Below are 20083 nucleotides of genomic sequence, written 5' to 3'. Positions count from 1 at the left end.
AAACGAAGAAATAGCCTATAAAATTAGACTAGAGCCCGTCTCCACCGACTGAGCTAAAGCCCGCCCCTATATTTTCGAATGCCAATAAGCCGACAAATCTATTAAAGGGACATTCCCGAGTTTGCTGCAATTTTTAAGATGTTATCGACTGACAGAGACTTTTTAACGATTGCGATTACATACCAAATATATTTTTAACCATAAAATATTAGTGGCTGTATATTAAACATGTTTCTGATCGTTCTAATATTTGTACTAGGTTAATTTTCATTTTACTTCCTAAAATATATACTTCGTACATACGAATTTATTTGAAGACAAAATCCAGTTTGGGCTTTTTACAAATATTAAGACAATATACAGACACTGATATTCTAAACATGAAAATATATTTAATATGTACGTTTAATCGTAGAAATATTTTATGTATCGGACACATCTTACAATGCAACAAACTCGGGAATGTCCCTTTAATTCAAGCGCCATTCCATGTTCATACATGTATTTAAGTCAACGTATTATTTTCATTTCGACTTATTTTCGTGCTTATAATCCAATTGAGGTTCAAGCACGCTGTCCTGGGCACACACCTCAGCTATCTTGGCAATCTGTTCTGGACAGTAGGTTAGTTGTTAGTTGGTTAGTGAGAGAGAAGAGAATGTAGTGGTCTTATACCTACCCAGTAAATCGTTAAAACTCGCTCTGGGTGGGAGCCTGTACCGGGATGCGAACACACTACCCACCAGCCTTGTCTCCGATGGCTTAACTATGACACCACCGAGACCCGTCAACGTATTATAGGTCTAGTAGTTTGTCGACCTTAAGTTGTCAGTGCAAAAAAGCATAAAAGACTGAATCCCTGTTATTCAACAGTACTATAATCTGCGTATAGTCGCTACTTTTTTTTACCCATCCCATCAAAGTTTGTTTTGTTTAACGACACCACTAAATCACATTTATTTATTAATCGTTGGCTATTGGATGTCAAACACATGGTCATTTTGACTCAGTCATAGAGAGGAAACCCGCTGCATATTTTTCTAATGCAGCAAGGGATCTTTTATATGCACTTTCCTACAAATAGGATAGCAGATACCACGGCCTTTGATATACCAGTCGTTGTGCACTGGCTGGAACGAGAAATAGTCCAATGGGTCCACCGGCGGGGTCATCCCATCAAATGCCCCCGACTAGTTTCTTAAAAAGCATGGTATGTACTGTCCTGTCAGAGGAAAATGCATATTAAAAATCCTTTGCTGTTAAGGAAAAAATGTAGTGGTATTTCTCATAAGGCTAGGTATAGGAATGACCAAATGTTTGATCCAATAGCCGATGTTTTATTAACCAGTCTGCTCTAACGATATCGTTAAAAATATAAAATGTAACTTTCATTACTTATTTACGTATGCTAATGCATTTAGAGGGACAATTTAGGGTAACCTTTGAAATACAATAAATCCTTATAACGAACATTCAGATATCCATTAAAATAATTCGCTATAGTCACAGTCGCAAGTATCTTGAATGTTTATTAACTTAACGCTATCCAACTGGATAAAACTCTATTGAACATTGGTTTAGTTTTTGAGGTGACGTAGCCCAGTGGTAAAGCCTGATACACGATCGGTCTAGGATCAGTCCCCGTCGGTGGACCCATTTGGGCAAATTTTCGTTCCAGCCAGTGCACCACGACTGGTATCCCTCTTTTTTGTGGAATGGTGCATATAAACTAGTGGTGTCGTTAAACAAAATACACTTTTTTATTTATTTTGTTTTAAAAATAATTAGTTTATTCTTGTGTTGTCAGGTACTGCAACTACGTCTGCTACAGGAACTGCAGGTACTACTACTGGTTCAGACACAACGACACGACAGTCAAGCGGAGTGCCAGGCAACATGCTACGGGGACGCCCAAGACGACCACGCACAACCACAACACCAGCAGCTACAACAACGGCAACTTGTAAGACTTAAAGCACCTGACACCAAATGTCACACAGAAACGTATATCAAGTTATGCACGTATTAGACCGGCTTCAGAATGCGCTAAGTGCCACCCGTGGAGGACATTATGTAGACCTGCTTTTTTGTATTCCTTATATATGTTAACAAAAACGTTTTGGTAAACAAGCTTCTGGTGGTGGGTGTTGCAAATATGGGGGTCAAAGTAGGCCCTCCCTTCCCCAAAACAGGGTCAACTACTAATAGCACTATTTGGAGAGCAGACAATTGGGAGAACCTGTCAAATGATAACAGAAACATGAAACTTGGCACAGATGATCTCCATGGGGAGTTCATCACATCCAATCAAAGAACCACTTGAAATTCAATATGGCGACCATTTTTCAAGATGGCCGCGAATACTGTTCTACAAATGGTCATTATTTAGATGCATTTTAATAGAGTTTTCGATATTAGTCATTTTATATTATTTTATATGTTTAAAAACATGCTGAACCTAATGTCTGATATGTAAAAAAGGATTCCGATGGTGGGAGTGGCAAATATTGGAAGTAAATATAGGACTACCTCCCCAAAACATGGGCACCTACTACTAGGACTATTGACAGAGCAGACAATAGAAATGACGTTTCAAATCGTGATACAAGCAAGAAACTTTGCACAGATGATCTGTTGGGTGAATTCTTCAAATTCGATCAATGAGCAACTTGAAATGTCAATATTGCGATAATTTTTCAAGATGACCGCCATTTTCCCCAACCATTGTCCGTTATTGGCATGCATAATACAAAACTTTATCCGATTTTAGCCATGTCGGTGATTTTTTATGTACTTGTATTTAAAAGCATGTTGAAAATAATTCTAATATTTAAAATACTATCAGAATTAACGTTTTTATTCAAAATGGCTGCCATATTTCCAGCAAACATAGTCATCAGATAAACTACAAGAACATAAGCTGGTACTAGTATACCTAATTCCGTAACCAAACCACTTTGTTGTCAAAACACACACAGAGTATATCCCTGGGGCGTTCTTCAAATCCAGTAAATAAACCACTTAGATTTTGAATATGACGGCCGTTGTTTTCAAGATAACCGCCACACTATCCCACAAATGTTCATTATTAAGATGTATTTTAATAGAGGCGTTTTAAATTAGTCATTTTATATTATTTTTATATGATTAGAAACATGGTAAAGCTACCGTCTTATACGTAAAAAAAATCTCTCTGACAGTGGAAGTGACAAATATCGCGGATCAATGTATGGCAACCTCCATAAAACATAGTCACCTACTGTTAGCATTATTGGCAAAGCAGATAACAAAAATCATCTTTCAAATGGTGATATAAGCATGGGACTTTGTATAAATGATCTCATTAGGGAGTTCTTAAGTTCCCATCAATGACTCACTTAACATTCTAAAATAGAGACCATTTTTCAAGATGGCCACCATATTATTCTGCCAATGTTCATTGTTAACATTAATTAAGTTGTCAGACTTTAATCATATCAGTGTCGTTTTATATATTTAAAACTATGCTGAACCTCTTTCTGATAATTATAATACTATTAGAATATATATTTTTTTCAAAATGGCTGCAATGTGTCCACGAAACACAGGCACCTGCTACCAGCATTATAATATCAGTTGAATGTGATATTGTTCAAGAATTCTGGAATACATTTTAAAATTGGTTATTGACATCTTGTAATCATATAATTAACCTACAACTCTCTCTCTTGAACTTGTTATATTCGAACATAAGAAGAACATTAGGACAGACACCGTCTTTGATCTCTTATTACTTTCATCAAACTACTTTATATATCGATGTGAAGTCCAAAAGATACAGCTAGGCATTACACATTTTAAATGTGAAATTAAACAAATTGTAGAAAAACATATGCACTTTAGTAACAACAGCATCAATAAATTCTTTACTAAGTGATCCATGCACCATTCTCTCTTTACCGGCCTCGGTGGCGTCGTGGTTAGGCCATCGGTCTACAGGCTGGTAGGTACTGGGTTCGGATCCCAGTGGAGTCATGGGATTTTTAATCCAGATACCGACTCCAAACCCTAAGTGAGTGCTCCGCAAGTCTCAATGGGTAGGTGTAAACCACTTGCACCGACCAGTGATCCATAACTGGTTCAACAAAGGCCATGGTTTGTGCTATCCTGCCTGTGGGAAGCGCAAATAAAAGATCCTTTGCTGCTAATCGGAAAGAGTAGCCCATGTAGTGACGACAGCGGGTTTCCTCTCCAAATCTGTATGGTCCTTAACCATATGTCTGACGCCATATAAACGTAAATAAAATGTGTTGAGTGTGTCGTTAAATAAAACATTTCTTTCTTTCCATTCTCTCTTTGAAAACATAACTTGACAATTCATGTATTCGGATATTTATTTATTAATAAGTTTGTTACACTATCCTTTCCCACACCATCAACAGTTCATAAAGTTAAAATATGAAATGTTAGTAAAATAGGATCGCAGTATCTCAGAACTTTGCAAGACTGCACAGGAAATTAATAAAAAAATTAAAAAATTAATACAGTTTCTTTGAAAGCGTTATGTCTTTTGGACTAATTAATGATCGAACTGGTGACATTGGGGCAAATGATATGGCGAGTTTCTTTCGTTTACAGGCATCATATGTGAAAATTATAACTATTATCCTGTTCAATTATTTAGACCCAAAGTTTTTTGCAAATGTTACGTTTATTTCCTATTCGATATTTGTTTTCTTTGCATTTACATGAAAACAAACCCAAACCCCGACAGGTTTTATATACAAATCATCATATAAAATGCACGAAGTTGACTTAATTCCACTTTTTAAAAATCTCTGTATCGTTTGAATGCACGTTATTTCGCCTATAAATAACTACGGTCATTTGCATATCAAAACATTGGGATCTGAGGCTACGTGAAGGCCATTATAGCTTGTTTCACTAAATCAAGGTTATTATTGTTTTGCAGTGTGTAACAGCATTGTCTAATCTTTCCGTTAAACATAGATGTAAACAAACAGAACATGTAACCCTTTCTTGTAGGTGCATTATATTTAATAAATTTAGCTAATGTATTATGTATTTTTATTTTATTATATCAATTATATATTAGCATACCATACCTAACCTAACACAACTGAGGTGTAGCACAGTAATAAACACAAATCACCTCACACACCGCAGGAATGTGCTTTCCAAATTTATAAATAAATTTAATGCAGGGCCAGACCCAGAAGACCAGGGGGGGGGGGGGGATAAAATGTCAAAGGCCACCAACATCAAATAATAATAATTTTTTTATTTAATTTGCCTCTAAATTGGGAACTCATACGTATATATATATATATATATATATATATATATATATATATATATATATAGTATTTAGGGTGGTGCTAGTGGCTGGGGTTTGGGGGTGGGGTGTTACATTTGTAATGCGAAAAACCAAAGGGCTATTGTTCGGACTCGTATGGGTTCAACCACTTTTTCATCCCGCAGACACAGCCCTGAATGTTCAAAATACGACAGCATTGCTTGGTCAATAACATCATTATTTCGATCTATGACTGCACGTGCTATTGTAGCAATGTGTAAACCACGTAAAATACAAGTTAGGTAGGGTATATAAATTCATTGAAAATGTATTAGTCGACATTCTTGTTATTGTTATTTGAGGAAAAATATGAGTAAATCGAAAAACACTTCAGTTGATGTAAAATCGTGTATTAAGAACGTTTTCGATTATTTTGAAGATGAATATCAGCGCGGTAGACCTAGGTATGCTTCTTATCGAATTGTCGATCGAGTTTCCGCTGTACTTAAAGTTTCGGTTTCAACAGTAAAAAGAACTGTGAAAAATCTAAGCTCTACGAATCCAAGCACAGAAATCAGTTAAAAAACGCGACCGAAAACAGAAAGATGTTATTAGATGACGAGTATACAGATTTTATAGAGAGGGCGAATTACCTACATTACATAAGATTAACGTGGCTTTAAGGGAGGAATGTGGAATCAACATATCCATATCAACTTTACGAAGAACACTCCATGACCTCGATTTTAAATACCAACATATGTCTACAACCGGAAAAGTGATTTTTGAGGACGCCAATATATCAGACAGGAGACTGTCCTATCTCCATGAAATATCCAGTTTACGAGAACAGGGGTATTTAATAGTGTATCAAGATGAGACCTGGGTGAATGTCAACCACACAACATCCCACCACTGGACAGATATCCACCCGGGCACAAGTACCGCCAATCACCTGCCGAAATCAGACGCTGCTGATCGAGTTCCTAAACTCTGTTCGGTGACTGGGAAGGGAAAAAGACTTATTATTTGTCATGCTGGCTGTGATAAATATGGATTGATAGATGGCTGTGAATTGATCTAAAAAAACAGACGGAGACTATCATGGTGAGATGAATCATGACAATTTCATCAAATGGTTTGAAGAACAACTTATGCCTTCTGTACCAGAACCTTCTGTTATCGTCATGGATAACGCAAGCTACCACAACAAATTAACTGAGATTACACGATGTCCTGCACTAAACGCTAAAAAGGAAGAAATTCAGTCGTGGCTACGAAACAAAAATATACCTTTTGAGAGTAACATGACAAAGCCAGTTGTTTATGAACTTGTGAAAAGTAACAAATGTGCAAAGCAATTTGTTACTGATGATATTGCTGAACGCCATGGGCACTTGTGTCTAAGACTGCCGCCAAGACATTCTGAACTCAATCCGATAGAACTGATCTGGAGTCAAGTCAAAAGGCACATAGCTCGTCATAATGATGGTAAAATTAGCACGGTGCGGAGAGTACTTGCACATGCATTGAACTCTTGTCACACCTACACACTTCTCTGACGCAGTTAAACATGTAATAAAGATCGAAGAAGATTTTAGAAAACAAAATAGTTTTATAAGAAATAAAATACCCCCGGTGATAGTCCCCCTTAACGAAGATAGTGATGAAGAAATGAGTTCGTCGACTGATTAAGTTATTTCTCCATACCCATCAGGAGTATTACTTTAATGTATGCATGAACTCTTTAACACCAAAAACAATTTATTTCCATATCATTCACTATCAAACAACCTAACAACCTATAACCTAATCGACTAGAAATGCATATAGACTACACATACATACGAGAGAAATGTTTATTTAACGACACACTCAACGCATTTGATATACGTTTATGTGGCGTCAGACAAAACGGTTAAGGAGCATTATGACAGTGAGAAAGAAACTCGCTACCGCCACATGGGCCACTGTTTCCGTAAGCAATTTTGATAAGCAATAAGGGACGTTTTATATGCACCATCCCATAGACAGGATAGCACATACCACAGCCTTTATACATCAGTTATGGTGCACATGCTGGAACTAGACACAACCCAATGGGTCCACCATGTGGGATCGATCAGTCGACCTACCATGAGCGAACGCTTTACCTCTGAGCTACGTCCCGCTCCATATACAAAAGAAGCCTTAAGTGGGGTTGGGGTTGTGCAGAGGGTCACACCTCCACCAATCGCATGCATACCATTTTCTTCTCTCTCTCTCCCTATAACCATATAACCATAGATTAAAATATGTTGAGTGCGTCGTTACATAAATGACCTCTCTCTCTCTCTCTCTCTCTCTCTCTCTCTCTCTCTCTCTCTCTCTCTCTCTCTCTCTCTCTGTCTGTCTGTTTCTCCCTTCAGCGCGCGCGCTTGTGTATTCCACAATATAATTATAATATTTGATACATATTTTTTTTTTCAAACTGAGGTTTTGTCACTTGAACTCCCCACCTGAATCCGCGCCTGCTTCATGTTTACAGATATTTTCTTAAATATAGGTCATACTACGATTTGTGCGGATAGGACGATAGAACCGAACATTAGTTTGAAACGCACTATAGAATGATGCTTTTGATATGCAAATGGCCTTAGTTATTTATAGGCGAAATAACGTGCATTCAAACGACACAGAGATTTTTAAAAAGTGGAATTAAGTCAACTTCGTGCATTTTATATGATGATTTGTATATAAAACCTGTCGGGGTTTGGGTTTGTTTTCATGTAAATGCAAAGAAAACAAATATCGAATAGGAAATAAACGTAACATTTGCAAAAAACTTTGGGTCTAAATAATTGAACAGGATAATAGTAAGTGTTGACAACAGAGTATGCGCTAGGATTAATTTAGTCAAAAAGTTCTCATGTAACTTTATCCCATGGTTTTGAAGGTTTTGTATATTCTTATATGACAAAAATGAAGATTTTTCTGTTAAGTCATATGGCTGTCATCTGCCATTTACGTTTTAAGGTCATGGCAAAAAATTGCCACGGCTAAACCAGGCTATATCGTTAGTTCCAATAAAAATAACCACATGGTCAAACAAATGATAGCACACGGGGCAGGGTGCATCTATCATGTTCTGCCTCCCCCCTTACCCGCCCTCATGAAGAAGACGAGAAGTCGTGGATGAAGGAAGCATTATTACAGAGATAGCCGTGATAATAAGGAGTAGTGAATAGTGCATGTATCCTTGTTTGTTTATTTTCTTTAGTTTGGTTTTGAAAATAGTACAGAATATCATCTTCATATCAGAAACTATAAACATTAAAATATCAAATGTATATATATATATGTATGTATGTATGTATGTATGTGTGTGTGTGTGTGTGTGTGTGTGTGTATATATATGTATGTATATATATATGTATATATATATATATATATATATATATATATATATATATATATATATATATATATATGTGTGTGTGTGTGTGTACAACTTGGTAGGAATACAGAATTCTAAAAGGTAAATTAATGATGTTATGAGCTAATTAAGAGACAAATTAAACAGGCTGTTGACAAAAGAAGGTATTGATTGATCTTCATGATATGGCAATGTAGTTTGCTTATCGAACAAGGCATACTAGTACCAGCTTATGTTCTTCTATTGTAGCTGGTGACTATGTTTGCTGGAAATATGGCAGCCATTTTGAATAAGAACGTTAATTCTGATACTCAGAAATACTTTCAACATGCTTCTAAATACTAATACATAAAATGTCACCGCGATGGCTAAAATGGGACAAAGTTGTTATCATACATGCCAATAACGGACATCATTTCTGCTATCTGCTCTGACAAAAGTCCTAGTAGTAGGTGCCCATGTTTTGTGGAGGTTGCCATATATTGACCTCCATTATTTGCCACTCCCACCATCAGTGGGCTTTTTGTGCATATCAGACGTTAGGTTCAGCATGTTTTTAAACATATAAAATAATATAAATGACTAAAATAGTGCTATTAGTAGTTGACTTTGGTTTGTTTTGGGGTTTTGTTTGTTTGTTTGGGTTCTTTTTTTTTTCTTTTTTTTGGGGGGGGGGGGGGGGCTACTTTGACCCCTATATTTGTCACACCCACCACCAGAAGCCCGTTTACCAAAACCTTTTTGTTAACATTATATGATGAGAAATACAAAAAATCAGGTCTACATAATGTCCTCTCCGGATCACACTTAGCTCATTCTGAAGGCAGTCTATATAGGGCGTTTGCGTCAAAAGGGAACCGATGCATTGGCATGCAACTTTATAATGAATAAAGTTAACAAATATATTATTAAGTTTTAAATCCATAACAACGCAAATAACATTTTTTGAGGAAAAATAATAGATTTTAGATTATTTACAAACTACCATCAACTTGCAAAGGTTATTATTATTTTTTTATAATAACGGTATGAAGGCAATTGATAGGACAATACTCGCTATGCCACCTTTAGTCTCCTTGTACTGTATTTTCGATTATTTCAATAACAATGCAAGTGAAGCTGCATACATTGGCTGTTCAAGCATTTTGTCTTCAACCCTGTATTAAAAATGATATTTAGTCTATAATTTGACGCAAACGGGCGATAAATCTACGACAATTCATATTACTCGTACTAATATACACTGGACTCCATTGGAAACGCAACACCCGATATTCACTTGGCATTGCTTTCGCTCGTGTGAAGTTGAACTCACAATAAACTCATAATAGCCCAAAATGCTCATATAGACTGGATGCGGCGCGTGCGTGCGGTCTGCCTCTAAACATCGAAATTGATTACATTAGTTCCATTGAGAGAGTCGACACTGGATGCGTGCGCTGAAGTGAGAGTCAACACTGGATGCGTGCGCTGAAGTGAGAGTCGACACTGGATGCGTGCGCTGAAGTGAGAGTCGACACTGGATGCGTGCGCTGAAGTGAGAGTCGACACTGGATGCGTGCGCTGAAGTGAGCGTCTACAAAACGCGTGCAGCCAGTCGCAATGAAATAATCGTATATGGTGTAGATGCCAAAAACACAAACTGCAGACTCAACAGTGGGACCGCATGCACGCGCCGCAACCAATCTATATGAAGCATTGTATACGATTTTGGAATTAGTTATTGTCTACCAAAAGGCCGTGGTATGTGCTCTGAATTACCAAATGTTTGACATCCAATACACGATGATTCATAAATCAATGTACCCTAGTGGTGTCGTTAAACAAAATGAACTTTAACTTTTATGTAATTATCTGTCTGAAAGAGATGCCAAACACATGGACACGACATAATTTTGGTAATTGTGACACGTAGTCTTCGTTTAAAGTTTGTTTTGTTTACCAACACCACTAGAGCACATTGGTTTATTAATCATCGGATATTAGATGTCAAACATTTGGTAATTTTGACATATAGGTTTCCGGTTGTAGTTTTTCTGCAAGTTATCATAATATGGCAATAATTTGAATGTTTGTTGTTAATATATGCAAAACATTTATTTTAAAACATATATTCTAATATGTTATATTTTTACGGGGTAATGGTATTACTATACTGGGGCGTAGCCAGAGAAGAAAAAACACCGAGGAAAAACCCAGACCTGTAAAATAAATATCACTGCCATGGGAAAAATAAAATAAATCTGGGAAAATTCCAGACGAGGCAAGCGCCTCGTCTGCCTCATGCTGGCTACGCCGTTGTTGTAAATACATTGTTTTATTTTCTTTTGTTTTTTCTTTCAGAAGCAGACCGTGGTCGTTAGTTTCACTGAATAATACGAAGAAGCCAAGATCGATCGGAGTTTATGTCATAATGTATCATCCATATAGTTCAAGATATTAATGGAAACATACCGTAAATCTTTGAATAAAAGCCGAGGCTTCTATTTTTTTCACGTCACTCCAAGACCTGGGCTCATATTTTCGAAGCCATCTTAGTGCTATAAAATCGTAAAACCATCGTAGGTTGTGACGTCACTCCATCACACGTCATAGTGACGTCATAGTTTACGATGGTTTTACGATTTCGTAGGCTAAGATTGCTTGGAAAATATGGGCCCATGACATGCTTATAAAACCTTTAGAGTCCAGACTCAATCTTTAATGACGTCACACGCATACAGTTTGAACGGCGTTGTCATGACATTAGTGTTTCAGTCTCTATTAGAGTCTCGAGTCTAGACTCTAAAAGTTTTATAAGCACCAGGCCGGGCCTCGTTTCAAGGCAGGTCTCTATACAAGGCAGCCTTCTGATTGTTTTTCATGCAAAATGTTCTAACATAGCCTGGTTGTAACATCTTCTAATGTAGGCTTACACACCTAGCGTCTTCTTTTCTGTTATTCTCACTATGGTTTTATATTAACTTTTGACGTCAGGCAACGGGAATGAGGAGTATAATGTGGCCATTAACCTCACAAAGTTACAGTAGCAGAAATTGGCCTTTATATTCAAGGCAGGCCTCTATTTTGTTTTTTGTTTGTTTTGTTTTTGCGATGCTCGGAGACCCGGCTTCTAACCGAGGCTGGGTTATTTTCAAGGCAGGCCTCTATTCAAGGATTTATGGTAACCAATGTAATACACGCGTGCCATAATGATTTCACGTGCACAACGAATGACGTCATTTTGTGAAGCGACGTCATAACTTAATGCGGCTTCCTCAGTCTTAGCTCTGCGTAAACGCTTACCTAAATGAAGTCACTTCAAAAAATGACGTCGTTTCGTCGTCTCTTTCTAGTTACGTTTGAAATGTTTTGACATGGTCTTAACTTGTTATTTATAAAAATAACATTTAGGATAATGTAGAAATTATGAATCGTACTGATTTTACGAAACTCGTAATACAATAATCCTGAGACTTGCTTCGTAAAATCAGTACGACACACAAGCTCGTATAATAGTCCCTATATATGAAAAACAAGCCTTACCGTATAATAAAGAACAAACGAAGCGCATATATTTTAATATATACATACATATATATTTATTTTTTCATGATTAAATTAATTCGTTATATGGACCTAAAATGTTCCTAAGACATTAGGGATTCGAACTGAAAACTGTTAAAAACCTAAAAGAACCCTGAATTATAATTGCGTTCCTTTTGTTGTACAGTATACATGTGTTGTCGACATATTATCATTTTGAAGCGTTCGCAGTCATTATAACACACCGCCTACCAATTTTATTTTTTTTGACCAACAGAGCCTTTTCGACGATTAAAATAACATATGAACCATATGTTCTTGTTTGGTATATCAGTGTCTGTAGTATATACGTGTTTCTGATCGTGCTAATGTTTTCAGTTGCTCAAACGTTATTTTACTTCCTAATGCTTGGCTCAGACTGTCAGCTGTCACGATGAAGTTGTCCAACTCGACGGTTGTGTTGTGATTTTCCCAAACTGTTATGACAGGTGAGCTCAAACTAACAACTGTTCGGTCGTAGGAGTTGTATACGACGAGAATCGAGTTGTAAGAGCGACCAGACTAGCAACTGACAATCGAAGATGTGAAGGCAGAAAGTTGGTCAACTTTGTGCTGGCAGTTGGTAGTCTGAGCCTAGCAACATATATACATTTTTCGTACGTATTATTATATTGGCAGACTGAATCCAACTTAACTTAACCACTACACCACCGATACCTTTTTTCTTCTTTTTTCCTTTCTTTCTTTCCTTCACGATAAACAATTGTTTGTTTGTTTATACTTATGTTCGTGTTTATGTCCAATTAAGGTTCAAGTACGATGTCCTGGGCACACACCTCACCTATCTGGCCTGTCTGTCCAGGACAGTGGGTTGGTGGTTAGTTGTTATGCTACCAACTTCCAGCACAAAGTTGTCCAATTTTCTGCTGTCACGACTTCTACGACTGTCCATTTGCTATTCTGAGCGCTCTTACAACTCGATTGTTGTGGTATAACCCATTAGTTGTTAATCTGAGCGCACTCGTCGTAAGATGGGGAAATGACAACGCAACCATTGAGTTGGCCAACTTCGTCGTGACAGTTGATAGTCTGAACCTATCATTACAGAGAGCGAGAGAGAGAGAGAGAGAGACGTCGGTATAGTCGCCTTACACTTACCCAATTAGTGGGAGCCAGGACCGGGATGCGAACCCAGTACCTACCAGCCTTAAGTCCGATGGCTTAACCACTGCACGGTCGAGGCCCATATATAACATTATGTCTGGGTTTGGTTACAGTATAATTAAATGGTTACTACAAAAGCGTGGTGGTAGTGCTTTGCCTTGTGGCTGCATTGTATTTCACCACAATACCACTCTCCCCCCCCCCCCCCCGAACCGCCCCTGAAGGCGCTGGAGATATATTCAAAGGGAGCGGTGACACAGAATCGATTTGGTCTCTCGTACCGCCCCTGTCGGTATTTTGGCAAAGTGATAAATTCCAAAAGTGACTAGTATCATACTTAAAGGGTGGTTAATGGGAATGGTAAGAGATGGTTGCCCTATCAAGTTTTATTTTAACGTCACCACTAGAGCACATTGATTAATTAATCATCGGTCATTGGATGTCAAACATTTCGTAATTCTGACACATAGTCTTAGAGAGGAAACCCGCTAAATTTTTCCATTAGCAGCAAGGGATATTGTATACGGACCTTCCCACAGACAAGATAACACATACCACGACCTTTGACCAGTTGTGGTGCACTGGTTGGACGAGAAAGAAAAAATCAATGGTTGGACCGAGGTGGTTCGATACTGCGATGCAAGCACTCCAGGCGAACACTCAACCTACTGAGCTAAATACGATTAAGTGCTTTTGTTAAGAATAAAAAGACGACATTTTTCACTACCTAGAGAGGACTCTATATTACTGTGCCCCAATATTTTGTTTTACTGCCCCTCCTATTTTAGCATAGATACGGCACGTAAACACTTAAAGGGACATTTCCGAGTTTGCTGCAATTTTTAAGATGTTTTAACGACTGTAATTACATATCAAATATATTTTTCTGCATAAAATATTAGTGGCTGTATATTAAACGTGTTTCTAATAGTTCTAATATTTGTACTAGGTTAAATTTCATTTTTTTTCGTACGTACGATATTATTTGAAAACAAAATCCAATGGCCGATGATCAATTAATCAATGTGTTCTAGTGGTGTCGTTGAACAAAGCACACTTTTTAATAACCTAAACATTTAAATCATTTAGTTAAGGTTAGCCTTCTTTTTGTTTTATTACCGTCAAAATAAAAGTTTCATTTCATATTGTAATTTATAAAACAGAAGACTAGATGGCATTTATTAATATTAAGTGTACAAATTCCAAAATATAAATGGCTTGATTTTATAGTAATTGTCAATCATAAATTATATAAACTCATTATTTATGAATTTATGGCGATTGTGGCGGTATATTAGGCTACATATTTGTTATAAATCGTTTCTTAATTAATGTATTAATATGAAATATTAAATTTGTTAATGCATTAATATAAAGATGTAAGAAAGAGCTAGTAATAGGCCGCAATATTGAATTAGGAGATAACCAAATGGAGCTTTTAGATTTGCGGGTGCTATTATCTAGTTGATGCAACAAATGTCATTTTTGACCGAAGGCGTTAGCGTGAGATGAAAAATGAAATATCTGCGGACATTCATTTTAAACTGAATCGGTTTTGTACGGAACTAACTGTATATTTGGTATTTCTTGAAAAAGAAAAAAAAACCTGGCTACAATCTAACTATAGACCCTTGAACCGTCAACTTGACCTGCTCCATTTGCTAATGATATTAGCTTTCCTGCTGTTAGTTTCATTTGATCCCGGAAAACGAATGTCATTAACCAATCACGAGACAGAACACACACGCCATCAGGTTGCAATTTAGAATTGGCGGCAGCAAAGTTAGATTTAGTCCAGTCGTACTCATTTCACTTTATTTCGTTAACACATTATATTTTATTACCATGTTTATATATTCTTTACATAATCTTATTAGTATGTTTATTTTGCTAATATATTAAGATGAGAAAAAGTGATCACCTTTCATTAATGGTGTATCAGAACTAAAACTAGGACTAGAACATTTTGGTAGATGAATGGACGGATAGACGGACAGATGGGTGGATAGAGTAATGAGATACTATTTATTATTTTGCTAAGACCCCCCCCCCCCCCAAACAAAAGAAAAGAAGAAAGAAAAAAAAGAAAAAAGAAGAATGAATGAATACACTTCAGCCAGTGCACCAGTGTAGTAGTGTTGGTTTACAATGCTCCTACTGGCAGTAGCTAGTGAGAATTCTGGACTCTCGCACTGAGAGTCTGTGGTTCGAATCCCCTCAGTGTAGGTTGATTTTTCTGTTACACCACGACTGGTATTTCAAAGGCCGTGGTGTGTGGTATCCTGTCTGTGTGATATTACATATAAAATATTCCTTGCTATTAATGGAAAAATGTAGTGGGTTTCTTCTCTAAGACTATATGTCAAAATTACCAAATGTTTGACGTCCAATAGCCGATTAATAAATCAATGTGCTCTAGTGGTCTCGTTAAACAAAACACGTTCAATGCACTCCAGATTGCAGCCATGTATATAAACAAAACAAACATACTAATACAAATGTCTAAGTTTGGTCATGTGACTCATTTTGTAAAAAACAGAATTCCGTGCTCTTATAAGTTACTTTTTAAACAAAACCTTATTCAAATGTATTATAATGATTACATAACTGTTTTGTTGATGCCAAATATGACGTACATTCCAGTGTTGTTTTACTGTTATATTTGTAATTTGTGAAATAAAAAAATAAAATGACGTGCATGGGTTGTATGGTGTTTTAGATATGTTATTATAATGTAAGAGCCCATTGGGCTATTTCTCGTTCCAGCCAGTGCACCACGACTGGCATATCAAATGCCGTGGTATGTACTACCCTGTCTGTGGGATAGTGCATATAAAAGATCCCTTACTGCTTATCGAAAAAGAGTCACCCATGAAGTGGCGACAGCGGGTTTCCTCTGTCAATATCTGTGTGGTCCTTAACCATATATCTGACGCCATATAACCGTAAATAAAATGTGTTGAGTGCGTCGTTGAATAAAACATTTCCTTCCTACCTTATACTGTAAGAATTATGTCGGTATCAACGGCTTGTCAGCAGCGTTTTAAGCAACTTAACAGGCCTCGATGGCGCAGTGGTTAAGCCATCGGACTGCAGGCTGGTAGGTACAGGGTTCGCAGCCCGGTACCGGCTCTAACCCAGAGCGAGTTCTTAAGGGCTCAGTGGGTAAGTGTAAGGCCACTACACCCTCTTCTCTCTCTCACACTAATCTTTAACCAACTAACAACTAACCCACTGTCCTGGACAAACAGCCAAGATAGTTGATATGTGACCAGGACAGCGTGCTTGAACCTTAATTGGATATAAGCACGAAAATAAGTTGAAATAAGCAACGTAATGACTATTTTACTTCACTTTACTTTACTTTAATATCTGTAGTATATTATTCAAATATGCAATTTATTAATATACTTACTGTTTGGAGTAGAATGCCATCAGATGTGGAACATAGGCTGAAACAAGAAAAAACCCGACGGGGATCGATCCTAGATCAATCGTGCATCAAGCGAGTGCTTTACAACTGGGGTAGGCGTACGTCGCCCCCACCCTCCTTTTTTCGCCGACCTGTCATATACGGAGGAGCTGATATGTTCCAGATAAAACCCTTAACCGTGACCTCTTTCCATGCTCACCACCCTCCCCCGTCCCACCCCCACAAACCCCTGGACCCGCGCCTGGTGGTGACGTGAACTATGTTTAATAAACCACACACTTGCAGTGAATCGAAGAAGTCGTTTCGGTGTAGGCGATAGTGGTCGAACTCCCCGCAGACAAAGAATCGTCTGTTTCTTGGTAAACAGACACACGCCAATGAACCTTTGGCCCTGTACTTCAAAGAAGACTTACAAACATCATACTGACAGTGGGAAATGGACTCAGGCTGTGCAGACGTTTACACGCCGAGGCGCCTTTAGGTTGTACTATACCAAATAAAATCCAATAGGCGACCAAGTTAACGTTTGTGTTTGAAAAAAAACTATATGCAATATATCAACCAAACTATGACCCATAAATATCAGTACTAGCAAAGCCGATTTAAGGATCCGCAGGGCCTGTAGTACAAATAACAGCAAGGCCACCTTCCCAGGATATATATTTTGCAACCCCATCGGGGAGAGGGGGAAAATGACCTGGGAAAAATAAATGTACACATTACCGCGGGGCTCCCTGAAGCGCGGGGACCGTAGCACGTGCTATATGTGCTACTATGATAAACCGACTCTGAGTACTACAACCCCTACCTCAAAGTATTAACAAAAGAAAATGGAACCTTTCATAGCTCATTTTCGATTTAACCAGATGTTTTTACCACACCGCAAGTTTCTCACAGAATTCGAGTACTTTTGTTTACAGGTACTCCATACCAAGGGGTCCAACCTAAACCGTATGACACGTGCTTGAACTTTGTATACCACTACCAAAATGGCGGATAAAGCTCGCTTCGATACACGACAGTGAGTACATTTTGTCTAACAGCAGCCTGCTAAATGCCTTTCTGATTAAAATAATATTGCGATACAACTCTAGAATGAATACTCTATCCTCATGTTTACTTAATTCCCGATCTTGTTCAACCGAAAAAAAAGCTATTGAAGAAAAACCTCGTTTCGACGGTCAAAACAAACCTGATCAAATTTGTTGGTGTTATTTTAACAAAACAAGTTATATTTATATACTTTGAAAGTAGCATGATGAATGCTTGTACACCCTGGGAGCTAAAATAAGCAAATAGTTTTGGAAAGTCATTTTATAATTGTTCATCAATTTTTTTTAGTAATGGGAAGATACAAAAAGAGGCCAGTTAAGTTAGGTCTTTACCAATCACGAAAGAGGAAAGTTGTTTCCCGTATGACACCTAGGAGATCCAGTTCTGGCAAAAAACTGTATAATCGTCGTACCGCAGACTTTACAAATTGCACAAATAAATGTGTTTCCTCGAGTCTATTTAAGAAAACATCTTCCATATCAACACCTATAGATGTAAATCCTACATCAACAAGAAATTTCCAATGCCACCACAGCAGAGATCATCACAAAAGGAGAAAAGCGATTTAAGAAGAGTTTGTTATTCGCATCTCAGAGTGTAAATGACAATGATGATAATTAATTAAACAGATAGATAAAGTATTCATTCTAGAGCCGTATCGCAATATTATCTAAATCAGAAAGGCATTTAGCTCAGACGAAGCCAATTTGTTTTCACAACCAGCACACTAACATTTATCACCAATCACAGGACTTGCGGTGTTAATTTCTCTATCAAAAGTTCAGTGCATCTCGCACTTTGACCCAGACGGAAGTTATTTGGTTTAGTGCTACCTCTAATCCACACTGATAGTGGCTGACCGACTAAATACTAGTCATGCCAGCTTCTACGTCAGTTTGAATTCAGAAGAAATAAGTCTTGAGTAATCGATAATTAAAACCTAATTGATAGTTCGCCCTATTTCAAGAACTGCTAATGACAACGACAATTGAATTCTCTTAAACTGTTATGGTCGATTACACTATAGAAAACAAAAGTTAAAGTTTATTGTGTTTAATGATTCCACATTGGTATATTGAATCATCGGCTTTTGAGTATATCTGGCCGCAGTCTTCACAGACTGATCTGAAAAGAAAACAAATTTGGAACATACGAGTAGGTGTCCTAAACCCGGGGGAGCAGACGAAGATGTGCCTAAACTATAAAAGAAATGTTTTATTTAACGACGCACTCAACACATTTTATTTACGGTTCTATGGCGTCAGACATATGGTTAAGGACCACGCAGATATTGAGAGAGGCAACCCGCTGTCGCTACTTCATGGGCTACTCTTTTCAATTAGCAGAAAGGGATCTTTTATATGGACCATCTCACAGACATGATAGCACAGGATACCACGGCCTTTGTTACACCAGTTGTGGAGCACTGGCTGGAACGACAGAAACACCAGGATGACAGGAAACACTACGGAGTAAAGTAAAGTTTGTTTTATTTAACGACGCCACTAGAGCACATTGATTTTTTATCTTATCATCGGCTATTGGACGTCAAACTTATGGTCATTCTGACACTGTTTTTTAGAGGAAACCCGCTGTCGCCACATAGGCTACTCTTTTACGACAGGCAGCAAGGGATCTTTTATTTGCGCTTCCCACAGGCAGGACAGCACAAACCATGGCCTTTGTTGAACCAGTTATGGATCACTGGTCGATGCAAGTGGTTTACACCTACCCATTGAGCCTTGCGGAGCACTCACTCACGGTTTGGAGTCGGTATCTGGATTAAAAATCCCATGCCTCGACTGGGATCCGAACCCAGTACGCTACGGATGTACGGAAATGAATAAACTAAACAATAAAATCTAAGTTATGTTTGATTTCAATTATCAAAGCACAAAATACTGTTTAAAAACTAGGGTATGTCTCTTTAACGGCAGCACGTACTCTCTCACATATAGTTCTTATTCAGGGCTCCGAGAATATTTACAAAATCTACTAGTCATGGCATCAAGTATTTAAAACATTTACTAGCCACAGTTAAAAATTCACTAGCCCTACCTTACTTTTAAGTTAATACAATGTTACTAATAGTAATAATCATAATCGTAATAATTATGTCACCTAAAGAGGTAGATAGAGCTTAAAAACACTAAGATTAGGGGTTGGGGGTGGGGGGGGGGGGAGGATATCCAATTTA

The 20083-nt window shown here is 37.6% G+C and overlaps 1 protein-coding gene across 1 annotated transcript in view; it reads left to right on the top strand.

Annotated features, from left to right (window-relative positions):
* The window catches only part of LOC121378145, a 41538-nt gene extending 30285 nt beyond the window's left edge, over positions 1-11253 (top strand). The window contains exons 7-8 of the mRNA XM_041506246.1: positions 1808-1963; positions 11055-11253. Of these exons, the coding sequence (XP_041362180.1) occupies positions 1808-1963; positions 11055-11056 (158 nt within the window). The 3' untranslated portion in view covers positions 11057-11253. The remainder of the gene's footprint in view (positions 1-1807; positions 1964-11054) is intronic.
* Positions 11254-20083: the final 8830 nt, after the last annotated feature.

This window comes from Gigantopelta aegis, chromosome 7 (assembly GCF_016097555.1).
Source record: "Gigantopelta aegis isolate Gae_Host chromosome 7, Gae_host_genome, whole genome shotgun sequence".
NCBI classification, from domain to species: domain Eukaryota; kingdom Metazoa; phylum Mollusca; class Gastropoda; order Neomphalida; family Peltospiridae; genus Gigantopelta; species Gigantopelta aegis.
Note: the sequence above shows the minus strand (reverse complement) of the source record. Positions and strands in the feature narration are given on the sequence as shown.